Below are 16,862 nucleotides of genomic sequence, written 5' to 3' on the forward strand. Positions count from 1 at the left end.
ACCTATGCTTTACAAAAAGTTTTTAAAAATAACCATCTCTTTTTTACTATCATTGGAACATGGCAAGAAAGGCAGTTCCTCTCTGTTCCCACAAGTTCAGAAGCTATAAACAGATCTTCCAGGCCTTCTAACCACCATGATCTTGCCTTTCCCCCATCTGTGAGACAGCCACAAGACCATCAGTGTTATTTACAATGGCTATGGAGTCTGTGATGTGCACTGGAAAGTCTTTAGGAAGCCCAAGAGAACATCCTTGATGCTCGTGTTTTTCCATCCATCCTTTCCCCTCCAGAAGAAGCTAATGTTCTGAGGTAGCCTTCAGCCTTGCACCTTCTATTCAGGAAGATCAGGATGGAAGATGTGCAGGAAAGACAGACTACAAATTGAATTTTCTTTCTGCACTTACACAATAAACTTTCCACAGAATAAGAAAACACTTTGTTTAAAACTACTCTTCTGCAAACCATTTAACATTAACATTTAACATTAATGTGATGTTGTCACAACAGATAACATCCACCTCACGTGTACTGCAGTTTGTGATGGTATTGAAGATTACACTCCAGTGACTGCAAGGAGCTGTCCTTTGAACAGTTCCCACAAATGATTGTCTTTTACTACAATTTCATTTATGTACGTTATGTTCTTTTCCACAAGTTTTTGCAAAACTTTTTTTTTTTTTTTTAAATCATAGAATCATAGAATGGTTAGGGTTGGAAGGGACCTCAAAGATCGTCTAGTTCCAACCCCCCTGCCATGGGCAGGGAAACCCTCCACTATGGCAATATGTACAATGGAATATGGCAATTCTGTACAAATGTGGGACAATGCTTTCTCATCACATACACCTTGTATCACTGGTGACTATCCTTTTTGAGTATCCGGACCACTGTAACAACAGAAAACACACCCTGGACATCTGAAATGCCCCCAAGGTCTACATAGACAAGTTGGAAATCCTATGAGTTAAAGAAGAGATGTTAGAGTATCTGAAACGACATGGCTAAATGGAAGTGTTCTCAGTCTTGTGAGGTGAAGAATCTGCTTTGCTGAAGCCATGGTTCATTGAGTGGAAGCTCCCGGGTGCTCACCGCATCTCCATTTCCCGCTTTACCTTCACAGGGGAACTCTCAAGTAGACTGAGGAGACCTCAGCGAGTCCTCATACTTCACCATCCTCCTTTCAATGCTATTTGATCCTCAGACTTCTCCACGTTCTTTTCTTTGAATAAGAGGACAGGCTTTCCTAAAGCAAGATGCACATACTTTTAGTAAATTTGGAGATACTTTACTAGTGCAAAAACGCTTTGAGTGTGTGGCTATCTGATAAATAAATAGTAATCTGTTTTTTTTTACAAGCCTTCCCTGCTAAGAGATGTTACACTGAATCTTCCTCTATTAGTTCTGTAATACAAATTTCCCAGTATTTTGTAATCTTTTTTTTCAAGTTCACTAAAGAGAAAGATCATGAGGAACTTATTTAATATCAGCAGAAGGTAAGCCTGGAGCAGATTAATTTTTTCTTCAACAGAGTATTACTGCTGCCAATAAGAATTATTACTCAAGGCTCCAGAGGACACTGGTAATAATTAGGCCAGTTAAGGCACATAAATAGAAATGTGAAGGGGAGATCTGTCACTCAACACTTGGTATAGCTGAAAAAGAAAAAATTAATAATTTTTATTTTTGATATATAGACTGAACTTTTTTTACTGGCTGATACAAGTAATTACTATCTTTTTTTCAACATTCAGAATCAATTTCAGAAATCTGTTATGAGATCATTACAGTGATAGAATAAAGTGCAGACTACATTTTTTCCTTACTGTCACTTACATCTTCTCTAATACCTCCATTATCCTAAGTCTGGTGCAGCAGACAAGGCATGGAACTTTATTTACCTCAATATTTCTTCAGACTACTCTGGACGGACGGATAGGATCCATAGGTCACCAGAAAGCTGCCTAATGGGGTAGTGTCCTCCCTGTAGTCTAGATTTATCTCCCCTAACCTTAAATGAGTATGCACATTTGGAGCACAATCTATAACCCTTCAACAGTCAATGAACTGATGTGCATACCAAGACAAAAAATACACTCTGCAGGCTAATTAAGACTCTCAAAAACTGATGTTCCTCCTCAAATTCTGAAGATGGGTAAGTATACTGGTTTTCCTTTTTAAGTGCTGCTCTTTCAATTTTTTTTGAGGGATTTTTGACTTAAAGTCTAGAGCTGATATAAAAAGTAACAATGGTGGTCAGAGACACATTTTTTTTCGTATAAGATAATTACATGTTTATTTGTGGTAATTTTGACCTTTTCACCACAGACTGAAAAAAAAAAAAAAAAAGATGAACAGTTTCTAACTGTGAGGCACGTAGTACATGCTTTAGAAACTCACAAATCTAGATATGGACTACCCAATTAAAAAAGACTCTTCAGTGACTTGTTACTGGCTTTTCATCTTCACTGCCTATAATTTCTTCTGAAAGTCTTAAAATATTATATTTTTTGCAACAATGTTGTCATTTTCCACTGGTAAAAAAACCCAAACCAAATCAAAACCAGTAATTTAAGGAGGCTCAAGTTAGCCTGTTTGAGCTATTTTTGTTTTACGTTACCTTATCATCTCAACAAAGCTCTGCAAATCAAACTATATCATCCTGATTCTGTGAATGGTATTCATTAGTTTGCTGCTTTTGCAAAGGCAGCACAAGAGAGCAGGAATTTCTATTATGGACCTATAAGCTGGGGACAATTAGAAACGCCAGAACAACAAACCATCGGTAAAGTACTTAATATCTTATTTTTCCATGAAAATATTAAAAGTCCTGCAAAGGGGATCAAACTCTTGCACAGAAACCCATTGCTAAAAGCCTTTCGTTATTCTGTCAAGGTTTTGGCTGACTTGGACTCCAGTATAATTCAGTATAATTTTCCAACTTTTCTGTGTCCTTTGCTGTAGTCATCTATTCTTTACAGTAGTATTTTGTAAGAAAAATCTAAGGGGCAGCCCAGCTTCTTAGAAATTATTTTTCTCACATAGAATCTATTCATGTTGCCTTGAGCCTTGTCCTACTTCAAATGTCTTGATCTTTCTGCTGTGCTGTTTACCCCTCCAAAGGATGCCTGACCCAGCTATTCACTTGAATTCATTGTTGTACAACAAAGCATTGTTTATGACTGACTTCAGCTGTATTTGGATCTCCTTATCTTCCCAGATGGTCATTACTGTTCATAGTCCAGCTGGAAGCATACTTGGAGCAAGGCCACCTCTGAGGTATGCTTATGACTGAAGCAGAAAGAAGCTATCACTAGGAAAAGAATGCATAAATAAATTTCACATAGCATGCAGGGTTAGTTACAATGGTGAATGACTGCTGGAAAGCCAAACATTTACACAGTGAAATACAGAGAGCAGATTGCACAATTCACATTAACTGAGTCAGATGGCACAGGTAAAAACGCTTGAGATTCACCGACATCTTACTTCCACTCGATCTTCCCCAAATTGTACTGCTGCTGAAGAACACTCATAACTTTTTTCAACTTCAAATGTTTTGTGCTTTAAAAAATAGCTACGTTGTTTTAAAGTCTTTTAATGCTTGCACCACATGGGGGGTAAAACTGTGTCTTTAAAGAAACACAGAAACTCAGGCCATTGGCATGAACACATCATTAATATATTTCCATATGTCGGAAAAAGTGATGCCTGATTTTTTTACTCTGTATTTTACATTAGGTACTGCTTGTCTTGGTCCCTTGCTTCCCACGCTAAATCACTACACCCTCATCCTGTTCCAGATTAATCTGTACCACCTATTACATCATCCAAGACAATTAATTAAAAAAAGTAGAATTGATTTGAACCCTCATGGAGCTTGCCTGAAACACACATTAAGCGAACCGCAGGTAATTACTTTACGAGAGCAGTTTTTCAAATCCTCGTGCACACACGAAGTTCGCTTATGAGCCTGTCTGAGTTGGTGTCAAAAGCCTCCCAAAAAATGAAGCTGTATCCCATAAATTGGGCCACCTGCTCTGTCAGAGAGAAAAATTACACTGGCCTAAGACAATCTGCACCGGCACAGCCTTCTCGACGCTTTTATTATTTTTCTAGGAGATCTGCAGGCTTCTTGTTTAACTCGTTGCTTTGGAGCCCCCTGGGGAGGTGCTGCCGTGCCAGACACCCGTCCGCCTTCTTCACAGCTGACCGCGCCGCTTCCCTCGTGCAGACTGACAGAAAAAAGAATTGAAACACCTCAGCTCTTCCCTCTTCACCTGCTCGTTCCCCATTATTCCCAGTCCCCTCTAACGACAGGCACCCACGGCGCCCATTCCAGGTTAACACCCGCGCACCGCCGCACAGCCAGCCACGTCAGGCCGCGCCCCTTCCACCGCCCGACCCGGCCTGTCAGTCAATCCGGGCTCCGCCGTGGGGGCGGAGCAAAGGTCACAGTCGCAGCCAACGGGCGTGCGAGATGTCGGGGCGCCGCGGCCAATCGTCTGCTTGCTTCTTCGGGGGTGCCGTGGCTGCTGTCTGTGTGGCTTGCGGTGGGGTGCTGGCACCGGCCGTCGCCGCCGCCTGAGGTGTCGCGGTAGCCGCAGCAGCCTGCCTCTGCCCCGGTGTCACTGAAGATGAGCCCCTGCGCTGCTCAGCGCGCGTCCCGGCCTGCTCGCCCGAGTCCGTTCATCTAGCGACTGGTGAGGAACGAGCCGCGACCTGCTGATGTGTCCAGAGGGGGAGCCGGGCCTGGGGGAGGGACGGTGTCACGGAGAGGCCCTGCCGGAGGGGCCGCGATGGGCCGGCGGCGGCGGGCTGTGGGAATGGGGAGAGCCTGAGCCAGGGAGGGTAAAGGAGAGCCGGCCACGTAGGATGGGAGGGGACCGGCTTCGAGGCGGAAGAAAAGTGGCTTGGCCTCCTGTTTTGATAAGTCTTCTCTGTCATTCGTCGCTTCCCGGCTTCGTGGACTTGTGTAGCGAGAGTCAAAACGGCCACTTTTCCCCCTTCCTGCCCCTCGCCCGCGGCAGGCTTTTTGTAACACTTCAGACTTTCCCCTCCTTGACACTGGCAGCAGTCTCTGCCAGGTTTCCTTAGCTGGAGATTCCCGGGAAGCCTGTTGTTTTTCTGGTCTTCGTGGTGATACTTGTCTGTCGCTCACAGTGTTGCTGGCTTTGAGCAGCAACGTAAGCACTAGAGAGCTGAAATCTCATAGTTAACTTAAAAGGATGTTTCTGTGCAGACTTCCTGGGGGCCAACCACCTGATCTCTGAAAACCGGCCCTTTTTGTGCTGACGTGGTTGGTGTAGTTTTCTATCTTCATGGAAACTAACCACAATTCGTGGTTTACAGATAAAACCATAATGACCCAACAAGATCTGATGTGGGTACTCTTTAGTAATACTATACCAGAGGTTCAGAGTTCACTCAGAAAAGTCAGCTTTTCCTAAGACTTGAGATATTTAGCTGATAAAGTTTGAAGTGCGGTGAAATTCTAGAACACATTTGTGGTTTATTGCTTTTGACTGATCCTCAGGTTATCTGTTTCAGTGAAATATCTAGAGTGAGGTCTCAGCGTATTGTGGAAATGCCTATATCTGCATTCACTGTACTTTTGTCTATACCACTTTCTGTGTGTTTTAATTTTTTTTGATAGTGTTAAGTTATTAAGCATAAGTAGTTTTGACTATTTCTAGATAAGCTAGCACAGCATTTCAGTTTACTGTTTATCTACTATGATTCCTGACTAATAGATCTGCTCTGACGCATTGTAGGTGAATTTAGCTACCAACATTACTTTAGTGTTTTTTTGACATATGTGCCTGCCTTTAATGGGCAGTGCTAGTTAGCACTGTTAGGAACAAATCGAACAGAGTTGTTGGATCACTGAATGTCTTATCCTGATAAGGATTATCCTGTTGTCGCTGTGAAGATGCAAGTTGTAGAAAGTCTGGAGAGAACCTCTAAAGGTCACCTGTGCTAGGGGTGTACCTGTGCCAAGCCATGGCACAGAGGCCCCGGCCCAGTAAATGAAGCAGCTTGGATCTGCCACGGCCCCGGAGACATAGTGGGCATGGTGGAATGTGGTGGTTTTTAAATCAAGTTGGTTTTCCTTTCTAGCTTTACTCATTTATTTAAAACTTGAACAAGTTGCTTGTTGTCTAGCCCGTTTTGAGAGCCTCATTAGCATTCAATTTATCATTTGAAAGTGCTTCCTGACATATAATCTTTTTTATGAAATTTCAACAAATGAATACTTATCCCACTGTCTAGGGTAAAATAGACTAGAGTTGTGATTTTTCTTCTTTATGTAACAGCTGCCTTATTCAAAGGCTCTTGAGTGGTCTGTAGAAAATGCAGCTGGATGAGAAAATAGATCCAATTTGCTCAGCCTGTACTTACAGGTTGTTTTGTAAACCTTCTGAATCCTAGTTGCTCTTTCCAAAGTTTTCTTCTCCTTGTATACTTCTTTTGAGACTTGATATCTGAACTAGAGGCAGCACTCTACCTGATGTTTTGCGTACTGAGAAGAGCAGAACCCTTGCTTTCTGTGTCTTGTATTGCAAAGCTCCTGTAATATAGTTGACAAGAAGCTACTTTTTTAAAAAGACTCTGTGGGATTTTCTGACTGCCAAACTACTCTAACCTGCTGCGTAGCTTAGATATAGCTTGTATATTCAATCACTTTTCCCCCCATAAAATGTATCGTGTATTCAAATAATATTGTGCAAGGGGTTGAAAAGCCTGGATTTATGCCTAGACTTCAACAAATGTACAGAGAGTTTCTGAACAGGTTAAACTAACTGTGGATATGAGTAGAAGTTAGTAGTGTAGCTGTTCTTTAAAGCCTCAGACACTGTGCTGCTTGTAGCTGAAGGGTGTGTTTGCTGTTACTTATCTAGGAATTCATCTATGCTTCCTTGAGGATATGTTGCTTAATGCCAGTGCCACATTTATTATAGTACTACCCAGCTTCAATTTGCTAGTCACTTGTGTTAGATTCTAAACTACTACTTTAATATGTATTAGTGAATGTTGTGTTTAGATAAGACTATAGTCAACAGAAAATCCTGGAAAATCAGTTAATGTGACAGCAAATTCCCATGGCTTTAATTCTGTAAGCTTTAGATTTTTTTTTATTTATTTATTTTATTAGCTTACTAATCAAGTAGTCTGCACCGTGAAATTTGGTTTTGGTACAAATATTTTCAGGATTTCTGTGCTGTTGTTGTTACAGGTCTTTTGTGATTTTGTGAAACAAGTGCGAATGTACCAACTCGGAGAATATTGTTAAATGTCAGATACTTATTTAAGAAACAACCCCTTTCTGAAGCTATTTCATTACACCCTTGAAATCTTTAAGAACTTGCAATGCCCTTATAAGGATGGACTTAACCTTCCCAAAGTGTATGATATTGCCAGTCATATCTCTCTTCATTTAGGAACTTAGTATCAAAAGGAAGAGCTAATAAGTTTTGCACCTTCTGAAAAGCCATATTATTTATTCCTTTTTTTTTTTTTTTTAACAAAGGCTATTAGAATTGACAAGGAAAACTCTAGGCTTCTTTTATATGGAAAAGAAACCATTATTTAGTTCTGTTTTGGGAGAGCCAAATACTAGGTAGTTTTTCACCAAGTGCATCCTGGATGCAACTGATATTTAGAAAAAAAATCAGTACCATTTAAATAAAAAAAACCCTAAGTGAAAAGCAGTGAATGTAATGAGGTTATGCCAATTTAAAGATCGAATAAGATCTTGAGAAATATGTTCTTGAAACCCAGCTTTAGGCTGCTTTACTAAGACCATGTCACTACTTTTTGACAACTGAGTTACTTTAATGCAGTGCACATGGAAGATGCAAAACCAGCAATATGTTCTCAAGTAGCACTGAATTCTAACTATCTGAATCTCTTTGTTTTCTCTTTCACTTCCATATGAGAGCATTGTCTCTATTAAGATGGAAAAAACTACAACAAACAGCAGCTGCTAGCCACTGCCTTGGTACTGGTGTCTACACCCATATTAGCCAGATTTTGCTAGATCTAATGCTGAGTAGAAGCTTTCATCAGGAAGAATCTGAAAGACCACAGATACGAATTTTAGTATCAAATCGTGTGCTTCCCAGATTAGCAGTTTCAACATATGCTTCTAGCATCCAGCTGTGTGGTAAGGGTTGTTGCATTTTCTCTTCTGGTAGCACCCTTGTACCTTTGAGCCAAGAGCACACAACCTCTGTGGAAATACTTTCTAGAAAAAAAGAGATTTGAGAAGGTGTTGATGGAGAACGCGAACCTACAGATGTGGAAATGAGCAGTCTGGTATTTTCCTTCCTCCAGTAGCTTGTGATGCCTCTGCGAAATGTCAGTGTTCTAGGCATCACAAAAACTTGTGCTGAATGTGCTCTGCCTTCACTGGGTTTGTCTTCTGAAAGAAGACTAAGAAACAGGTATGTAGTAGGGGGTCCTAAAGCTGCCTTGGTATCATCAGCTCTTTCTTCTGGTTTAATTTTGGTGAGATTTCATACTACCAAAATACAGTTGATGAAATATTTTTTGTCTATTCTGGGAAGCATCTTGGATAACAAAAATAGGTAACCAAAACTCTTGGACTTGAAGACCGCTAACCCACCAGAAATCTCTTTTAAGCAGCTTTGTCGCACGGAGAGATTTCTAGAACTCCACAGTGAGAAGCTTCTGCCGGCTCACTTAATTTTTCCCAATGATTGAACAGAACCTCAAAATTTCACGTTTAACCTCTGCTGTTTGCAGGAAGTGAACTCTACCATCATCATCCTTAGGTCATTAAGGTGTTTGTTAGCTTAGTCTTACCGATGCGTAGAATCTTAGTTAATTTCATACTTGAGAGAGATGTGACAGCTTTGATTTTAAAATTTTTAGCAAAAAAAAATGCCAAATCTTTGCCGATTTGTAGTGACTTCTTGGAAGAAACAGAGATTTTTGAGACAACTGCAGTAGGTAGAGAGCTTCTCTTTCAGCTGTAGGAGTTCTGACTCTAAGGTCAGATGACATATCTGACACACTCCTTCTTGGAGGGTGTCTGACAGCTGTGGTGTGGTGGTGCTTTGACCTCTCTGAGGGGAAGAGCTGAGTGAGAGATCTCTTATCTACTCACTTCCAGGAGGCAGGACACCACAAACACCTCCTTGCTACTTAGGAACTGCTTCCAAGTCGGTTCTAATCTTGAAAATTTTCCTGGGCTCTGAATGTGTGTAATAAGTAGCTCATATCTCTAAGGGAAAATTTAGAAAGCCAGTTGCTACTGAAATAAAACGTCTCTGGGATACTCTGAATACTGCTCTGATTTCTCTGTTTGTTTGTTGGTTTTTTTTTCTATCCTGAAAATGTTAATTAAGAATCAGTTTTTAAAAAGAATTTGAATTTCAAATAATACCTATTGTATCATAAAAACATTTAAAAGATAATAATCTTATTTAGCTCTTTATGTCTTTCAATAATTGCAGCATTGGGAAGACACTGATATTATAACATGAGTATGATTAATGCTAAGAAGCCTACAGGAATATCTGCAAATGAAAGCACATATAATCAAAAGGGCACTGTATTCTAGACATTTAAATTCAAAGTTTAAAAAATGCTGGTGCTGTTCCTGTTTTGTGCTTATTTTGGGTGTTGATCATTCAGCTGAGACTCCATATACTAGAAGTGAGCATTTGGGCAGCAATCACAGGGTTTTCACACAGATGCGAGCATCAACTCACAATTTTAAAATTTTAAGGCTAGACTTAAGGACCTACTTTGTATTTGAAAATAGTCAGATCTGATTATTAACCCTTTTCAGATGTTGTAATAACATGATAGTGTGTGTTATTGGTGTGCCAGTTTTTATTGAGGAGAGGTGAAAACTTGATCTGCAGGCTTCTGTCTTGAAACTCAAGGTGTGTGTATCAATGTACTAATATTGTATCTGGCGTGTAATGTTTATAGTGAAGGAGGGCTGGGTTAGAATGACTTATAAAGAAATAATTCAGCAGAGTCAGATTTCACATAGCTGCAGTAAATGTCACCATAGTTCCAGTGAGGTAGGCAGGATTGTATTTCTAGCTAATAGCAGACTTTTCATTCTTTTAATGTGTGGTTTGTTGTCCATAGCGTTTTGGTGTTTGGTGAGGCTAGAGCTCAGGTGCTTTAAAGAAATTTTTCTCTAGTCTCTCTGTTGTTTTCTTGTAATGGCACAAGTTTCTTTGGAACCAGGATTTACTTTCTTCTGAATCATTTTCTCATGCGATTCAGTGTCTTAAATAGGTGTGTACTGCACAAGGGCAGGTATGGCATGGGGCATGGCAGGACTGCTTCCTTGGGTGGTGGTGCTATTTCATACCAGTTTATCTAACAGATTAGTCAGCTTTATTTTATGATTCCTCTGAGTAATTGTTCGTTTTATTTTTGCTTTTCTTTCCTTATAGCACTAATAGCAATGTCTTAACAAGGAATGATATTTAAGATGCACTTTACAAAACATACATGAAGTTCATGCTTCTTCCACAACGTAATTTTATTGCCTAGTGGCATATTGATGAAACGTGCCACATTGGTTTGAGGATAATAGCACTGTCAATGTTTTTCGTATACATCTCCAAATATATTTTTTTTTAAAATTATTGCTATTTAGAAGTGTGTTTGATGCACTGGCAATCTGAATCTGCTCATGGCAATCTGAATCTGCTCATGGCAATCACCTGTCATGCACTGATTCCTTGGAGCAGCAAGTCAGGCTGAGTTCTTGAAACTAGAGCTTTTTTCCAAACTTGCAACAGTAGTTCACTTTTCTTTGTAGTCTGAGGCTTTAGAGAAGCTGGAAAGAGGAGTCCACACAGATATATGTTAAACTTCTTGTGTTACTGCAGAAGTTTGAATGTTGACTGTAAAACGCCCTGTAGAGTGAACTCGAGCTTGCTGTGACAAATGTAAGCTAAATGGTTGTAGTCAATTTTAGTCTCTGGAATATTTCTGAATGTTACTCCCAGATAGGGATGAGGGACTAAATCGTAATAAAAAAGTATTTTTTTTTATTAGCTTTTCATTTGCCTGCTGGTTGAAATTGTTTTGAAGGTACATACTGAACAATTTTGATCTGTAGATTTCCATTCCAAATTTTTTATTCTTTCTGAATCAGGTGGAAAAATAGCTGTTGAAGGCTTTGTCATGAGATGTTTAAATGAATACTCTTGGATTAGAATTTTTTTTTTCTCAAGAATTTCGATTCCATTACTAGTATTTGCTCTATACTGATTTCTTTCAATTTGGTGGCAATCTTGATGATAATTCTTGAAATAGAAGGAGGACTGGGATTTCTATTTTCTCTTCCAAACAAAGCAATCTTTCCTTGAGACGTCTGTGCAGATAGAGACATTAACAAAATATGGTTGTGTGTTCAGTGCCTGAAAAGCAATGGAAGCTAAGATCAACAGGCTGGGGGGTACAAAAAGTGGGATGTGCAAGTTAAGTATATAATGACTGCTGAGCTGGAAAGATAGCAGGTTTTGTTTTTTTTTCCTGAAGATTTGCTAACAAGTTTAGACTTGTTCATCTTTCATGGTAGCATTTTCAGACTTATTTTGTAATATTTTACTCATTGTATAGCTTTGAACTACAGTTTGCATAGCAAGCAAAAACATTAAGGTGTTAAACGCATGATTGAATACTACTTTACTCGTTTTGCAATTTATCCTTGAAAAGGTTGAAGCATGAAGTTTTTGGGACTGAATAGCAGTTCATATTAAATTGTGCAGTGTATTAATGATGTGTATAGTTCACTTTTTCTGTTTCAGATGGGATTACTTGTGATTTCTATACTGCTGTCTGCATTTCTTGTACTATAACCCTTTTAAATATAACTGCACTCATTTAATAGGCTAGATGAGTGCTTCTGTCAGGCTGCCTTTACTTTTGAGAAAGTGGATGCCAGAGGAATATGGATATGCTAAAGATAAGTATGCACAGATGAGCAGAAATGCCATATTCCCCAAACTGTGAATATATTTTCATGAGCTAGAATTTGTACCTTTGCCTCCTTTTCCTCATCCTTCCTCCCTTACCTCTTCCAACCTAGGCCTTCATTTCTTCCTGCCTGTTTCAGGAGCTTTAGACCTTTGCCCTTGCATGAGTGCTAAGACTGAATTCACAGCTCTTGTACATGTGTGTTTTTTAATTTACTCTGTTACCATCCTTCCTCTCACCTTTGTCAGCGACTCTGGGAGTGGTGGAGAGGAGCCTTCCTGTCTATCCTGCAGGAGAGACTTAGTAGGGAGATGGGTAGACACTCAGGCCAGGGAACAGAAAGTAAAAAAAAGAAAAAAATCCTTCTTTGCGGCCGCTAGGGGAAGATGTGGTGGTCCGTCCCTCCTTGTAGGTGTGACTGACAAAGCTTCTGTTAGCCAAGATCTCCTGAACAGCCGTGGGCTTTTTTTGGTGGGTAGGTGGTTTTTTTGTTTGTTTGTTTCTTTTTGTTTTGTTTTGTTTTTCCCCTCCAGCAGTCTTTTAGTTCAGTCCTTGGTTTCTGATCACAAAGTAATGATATAGTTAGTAAACTATGAGGGTCCTAAGGCTGGGCAAGCAAACTTTTTTCTTCTCTTCGGATTACTTTTTTTGAGCTTTGTGTAGCCTCGAAGATTTCTGTCAAAGAAAGGGAGGAGATGGCTTTGGAGGCTGGGGTGGGGAATAGACTCACCTCTTTTTAAATTGATTGAATGCCAGAGTGTAAGCTCAGATGGCATGGGGCAGATCAGTTAACCCTTGCCACATTTCTCCTGTGGTTGGAAGTGCTAGTTTGATATGCATTTAAATTGGTACAGTTGCTAAGGAAAAGAATTTTTGGTGACTAATCTGTTCTGGTTTGTTGTCTTTCAGGTCTCCCTTGCAATTATGGAGTTTTAGAAGAACAAGGTAGTGTGGAGGGGGAATCCCCCTCTCCACACTTGACGTAGTTCACTTTTGGAATTTTCTATGGACAAGAATATTTGTTACTTAAGATGGTGAAATAAGACTTCTAAAATATATATATATATTTATAAATATTTATTTGGATCAAGTGCCAAACATAGCAGTATAAAGATTTCTAATGGCAGCTCAATAAAACTGGATTTACATCCTTGGACTTACAAGTTTTTTAGGGCACTGTGTTGTGTACTGAGTTGGAGTGCCTTGATACACTTTAAGGGTTATTCCCCTTAAGTTGAGGAGCAGCTTCAGAAGTGAAGATGAGTTCTCTTATGCCAGACTGCACTTCAAAGTGTCGATCTCTACAGCATGCTTTGGATGTTATTTCTGTGGTAACCAGAGGAAGTGAAGGCCAGATCAAAGCCTTCCTCTCTTCTTACTGCTACAATGCTGCAACGATAAAGGATGCCTTTGGTAGAAATGTTATACATCTTGCTTCATCTTGTGGCAAAAAAGGTGTGCTAGACTGGTTGGCTGAGACCAAAGGAGTAGATCTATTGGCAAAAGACAAAGAGTCTGGATGGACAGCTTTGCACAGAAGTATATTTTATGGATACATTGATTGTGTTTTGTCATTACTGAAGGTGAGTGATTTACAACTGTTTTTTTCCTCAGTGTCTACAATTTTTAGAGTTGTATTCTTATGTGAAAGTGGGTTTTTAAACTTGCCTAAAAGCCTCTTGAGGGTTATCTTAATACTGCATTTATGTAACAGTGCATTGATTCACTTGAAAGTTGTCTCTGTGTTCATAAAAGATGACTGCCTTTGCCCAAGCAGAAATCACCACTGAGTAAGGATCCTTGGTTAACTGTGGACTTCCCTGAAGAGTGGTTTGTCTGGATAATATCAGGGTCAGGATCTTAAAAGTGGAGAGTGATCAGACTAAAGATACTCTAAAAATACTCTTCAGTACTTATACCAATTAGTGTTTTTAGAGAACATAAAATAATAAAAGCTTAAATTGAGTTATAATTAGAAATGAATCTCACATTTGAGAGATAATAAAATGCTCCATATCTTGAAGTGCTGAAGTGAATCTCCATTTCATTCATATTTTAATCAGGGCCTTTGCTCAGTCCCCCTCAATTCCCTCCTTGCAATTGCTATTTCTTCTCTACCACTTAACAAGTTGTGTATATTTTTCAGTTGCTCTTCTATTCCTCCTGTCCCAAGTACAGCAAAGGGAAGAGCTACATATGGTTGAGATGTTCAGGGTCCCTTTAACCACGTGAGAAAATGAAATATTTGGGGTTCAGGGTTACTTAAAACCAAATCTTTTAAGGCAGAGAATTTTCCATTTTGAGTTCAGCCTTTAAATTGCAGTGACTAGCTATCTGTAAGCATTAAACTCTCTACTTTCAGCAGGATTTTTAAGCAAAATGTTTGTGGATCCAGTATTTTTCAGTTCTTGAAGGTCTGATAGCTGTTAAATGTGTATTTCATATTCTGTACCCTGACGTAGTGAGGAGGTTTTCATTAAACTTGACAAAAGTAGGTGTTTGTATGAGAACTGTGCATGATTCTGTTCTCTAGAAAACTGGAAACTGTGTATGTGATGTATGAAAAACTATTCAGTCCTTTAGTTTGTGTATATATATCTGTATCTTTGATATTTGCTTATAGGAGGCCTGAGCATGTTTCCCCGGACATATTTTATTTTTCTGTCAGTTGCATAAATGAGTGAGATTTTTCTGATTGCTAACTCTGCAGATATTCTTCTAAGAAGCAGAATGAAACAGCTCATGGAGAATGCTCTATCTCTCAGTTCCTTAACTGAAGTCTCTCTGCTGTACTGCATTATAAAAAGGATATGTTCTTAAGGTATTATAGCAGCAACAGCAGGAAGGGATTATGGAATAGAATTACAAAATAGCCGATCTAGAAAGAGATCTCTGAAGGTTGTCTAGTCCAGCCCCTGTGCTCAAGCAAGGTCAGCTAGAGCAGGTTGCCCAGGACTGTGTCCAATTGGATTTTGAATGTCTCCAGGGATGTAGACTCAAACATCTCTGTTCCAGTGTTTTAATACCAGTCCAGTAAAAATAGATTTTAGGTTTAAACTGTGGCCATTGCCACTTGTCCTGTCACTGAATATCACTGGGATCCCCACCACGTACTTCTTAATCAGGTGTTTATTATACATATTGATAAGACACCCTCCTCCTCCCCCCTGAACCTTCTCTAAGCTAAGCATCCCAGCTCTCTCAGCCTCTCCTTGTATGTCAAATGCCTCAGTCATCATTTTCATGGTCTTTTACTGGACTTGCTGCTGTATGTTCATGTCTGTCTTGTACTGGAGAGTCCAAACCTGAACCCAGCATTCCAGCAGCAGCTTGCCAGTGCTGAGTAATGCCTGCTGGCAACACTCCCTCATGCAGCCCACTATACTCTCACCATTCTTATCTGCAAGGACAAATTGCTGGCTTGTGGTCAACTGGTTGCCTACCAGGAGCCCCAAGTCCTTTTGTACCAAGCTGCCTTCCAGCCAGTTGGCCTCCAGTTGTATTGGTACACTGGACTGTTCCTCCATAGGGCCAGGATTTACATATCCCATTGTCGAACTTCATGAGGTTCCTCTCAGCCCATTGCTCCAGTCTGTCGAGGTCCCTCTGAACAGCAGCACAACCTTATCAGCCGCCACTCCTACCTTGTATCATCATCACCCTTGCTGAGGGTGCACTCTGTCCTGTTATCCAGGTCATTAGTGAAGATGTTAAACAGTACTGACCCTCAGTATCAACCCCTGGGGTACTCAATTAGTGTGGATGACAGACTTTTGTTGTGGGCTGGAGGCAGTCGTGGCTTATGCTCAGACTATACTAACTACAAGTTTTGCCACTCAGCAAGTGGGATTTGTGTTTTCAAATTCAGACCATGTGAATATCCCTGCAGCCTTTGTTCAGCTTGTAAATGACCTGGGCAGCTGCCAAAAAGAGTAATACCCAGCTACGTGTTACATCATAAAAATAGATTGGTCTTTCTGTCATATACTGAATTAATACCAGCGCTGTTCTAGTAAGGTTGCCTTTATAATTTGGAGAACGTGTGTTGTTCTTCTGGCTAGTGTTTTTCCAAATGAAGTTACAGGTTAAAATCCCTACTGCCGATGTGACCAGCTGTCTTTCTGTCATGGTTGAATGGATTGTGCCCCTCGATTTTTCTGTTTCGTGTGTTTACCTCTTAAGTGTGACATTCCGTAAGTGTTTTTTTTGTTTTAATATTAGCCATGAGCTGTGGTACATACATACAGCTGAATTATCCATTAGCTTCTGCTTGGGGACGTCTGCAGTTCTTCCCTTCAGTGATCTGATTGATGACACTTGACTTCCTTAAAACCAATGCTGGGGTAGTAGCGCTTTTCTTGTATTCAGAAAATGGTATTTACAGAGAGTATCTACCTCTCCCAAATTTCTAAAGCAATGACATGTTCATGGTTTGTACTTCTGAAGCTTCCTTGCTGCTGTCTTCTCTGGTTTCTCTTGTCCTCTTGCCTTTTCTCAGCAACTGTGAACCACCGTTCCCTGCTTGTTTTAAAGTCATGGTAAGTTTTTTTGATATTCTCACTTCTCCAGCTTGTCACAACTGATTCTGTAAACATGCTGATATAAGAAAATGTATTCTTCAAAGCTGGTAAATGTATTTTTGGTAAATACTTGCCCTTCCTAGATGGCAGTGCTTTGTCTTCAAGTGTGTTTCCTTTGTGTTTCCCCGATTACTATTTATCACTTGAGTATATGAGTATTCATACAATAAAATCACAGTTAGTAGATCAATATGATGTATATGTAGTCAAACAGAACTGCATTGTTTTCTTCAGATCTGCCTACAATTTACTTGAAAGAATCTGAATATTTTCTTTTATCAATATTAAACTTCAATTAAAGATT

The 16,862-nt window shown here is 39.8% G+C and overlaps 1 protein-coding gene across 1 annotated transcript in view; it reads left to right on the top strand.

The window, feature by feature from the left end:
- The first annotated feature begins 4,589 nt into the window (after nt 1–4,589).
- Nucleotides 4,590–16,862, top strand: part of IBTK (inhibitor of Bruton tyrosine kinase) — a 67,202-nt gene continuing 54,929 nt past the window's right edge. The window contains 2 exon segments of the mRNA XM_086631343.1: nt 4,590–4,702; nt 12,888–13,561. Of these exon segments, the coding sequence (XP_086487469.1) occupies nt 13,238–13,561 (324 nt within the window). The 5' untranslated portion in view covers nt 4,590–4,702; nt 12,888–13,237.

The sequence above is a fragment of the Tauraco erythrolophus genome, chromosome 2 (assembly GCF_009769465.1).
Source record: "Tauraco erythrolophus isolate bTauEry1 chromosome 2, bTauEry1.pri, whole genome shotgun sequence".
In the NCBI taxonomy this organism is placed as follows: Eukaryota; Metazoa; Chordata; class Aves; order Musophagiformes; family Musophagidae; genus Tauraco; species Tauraco erythrolophus.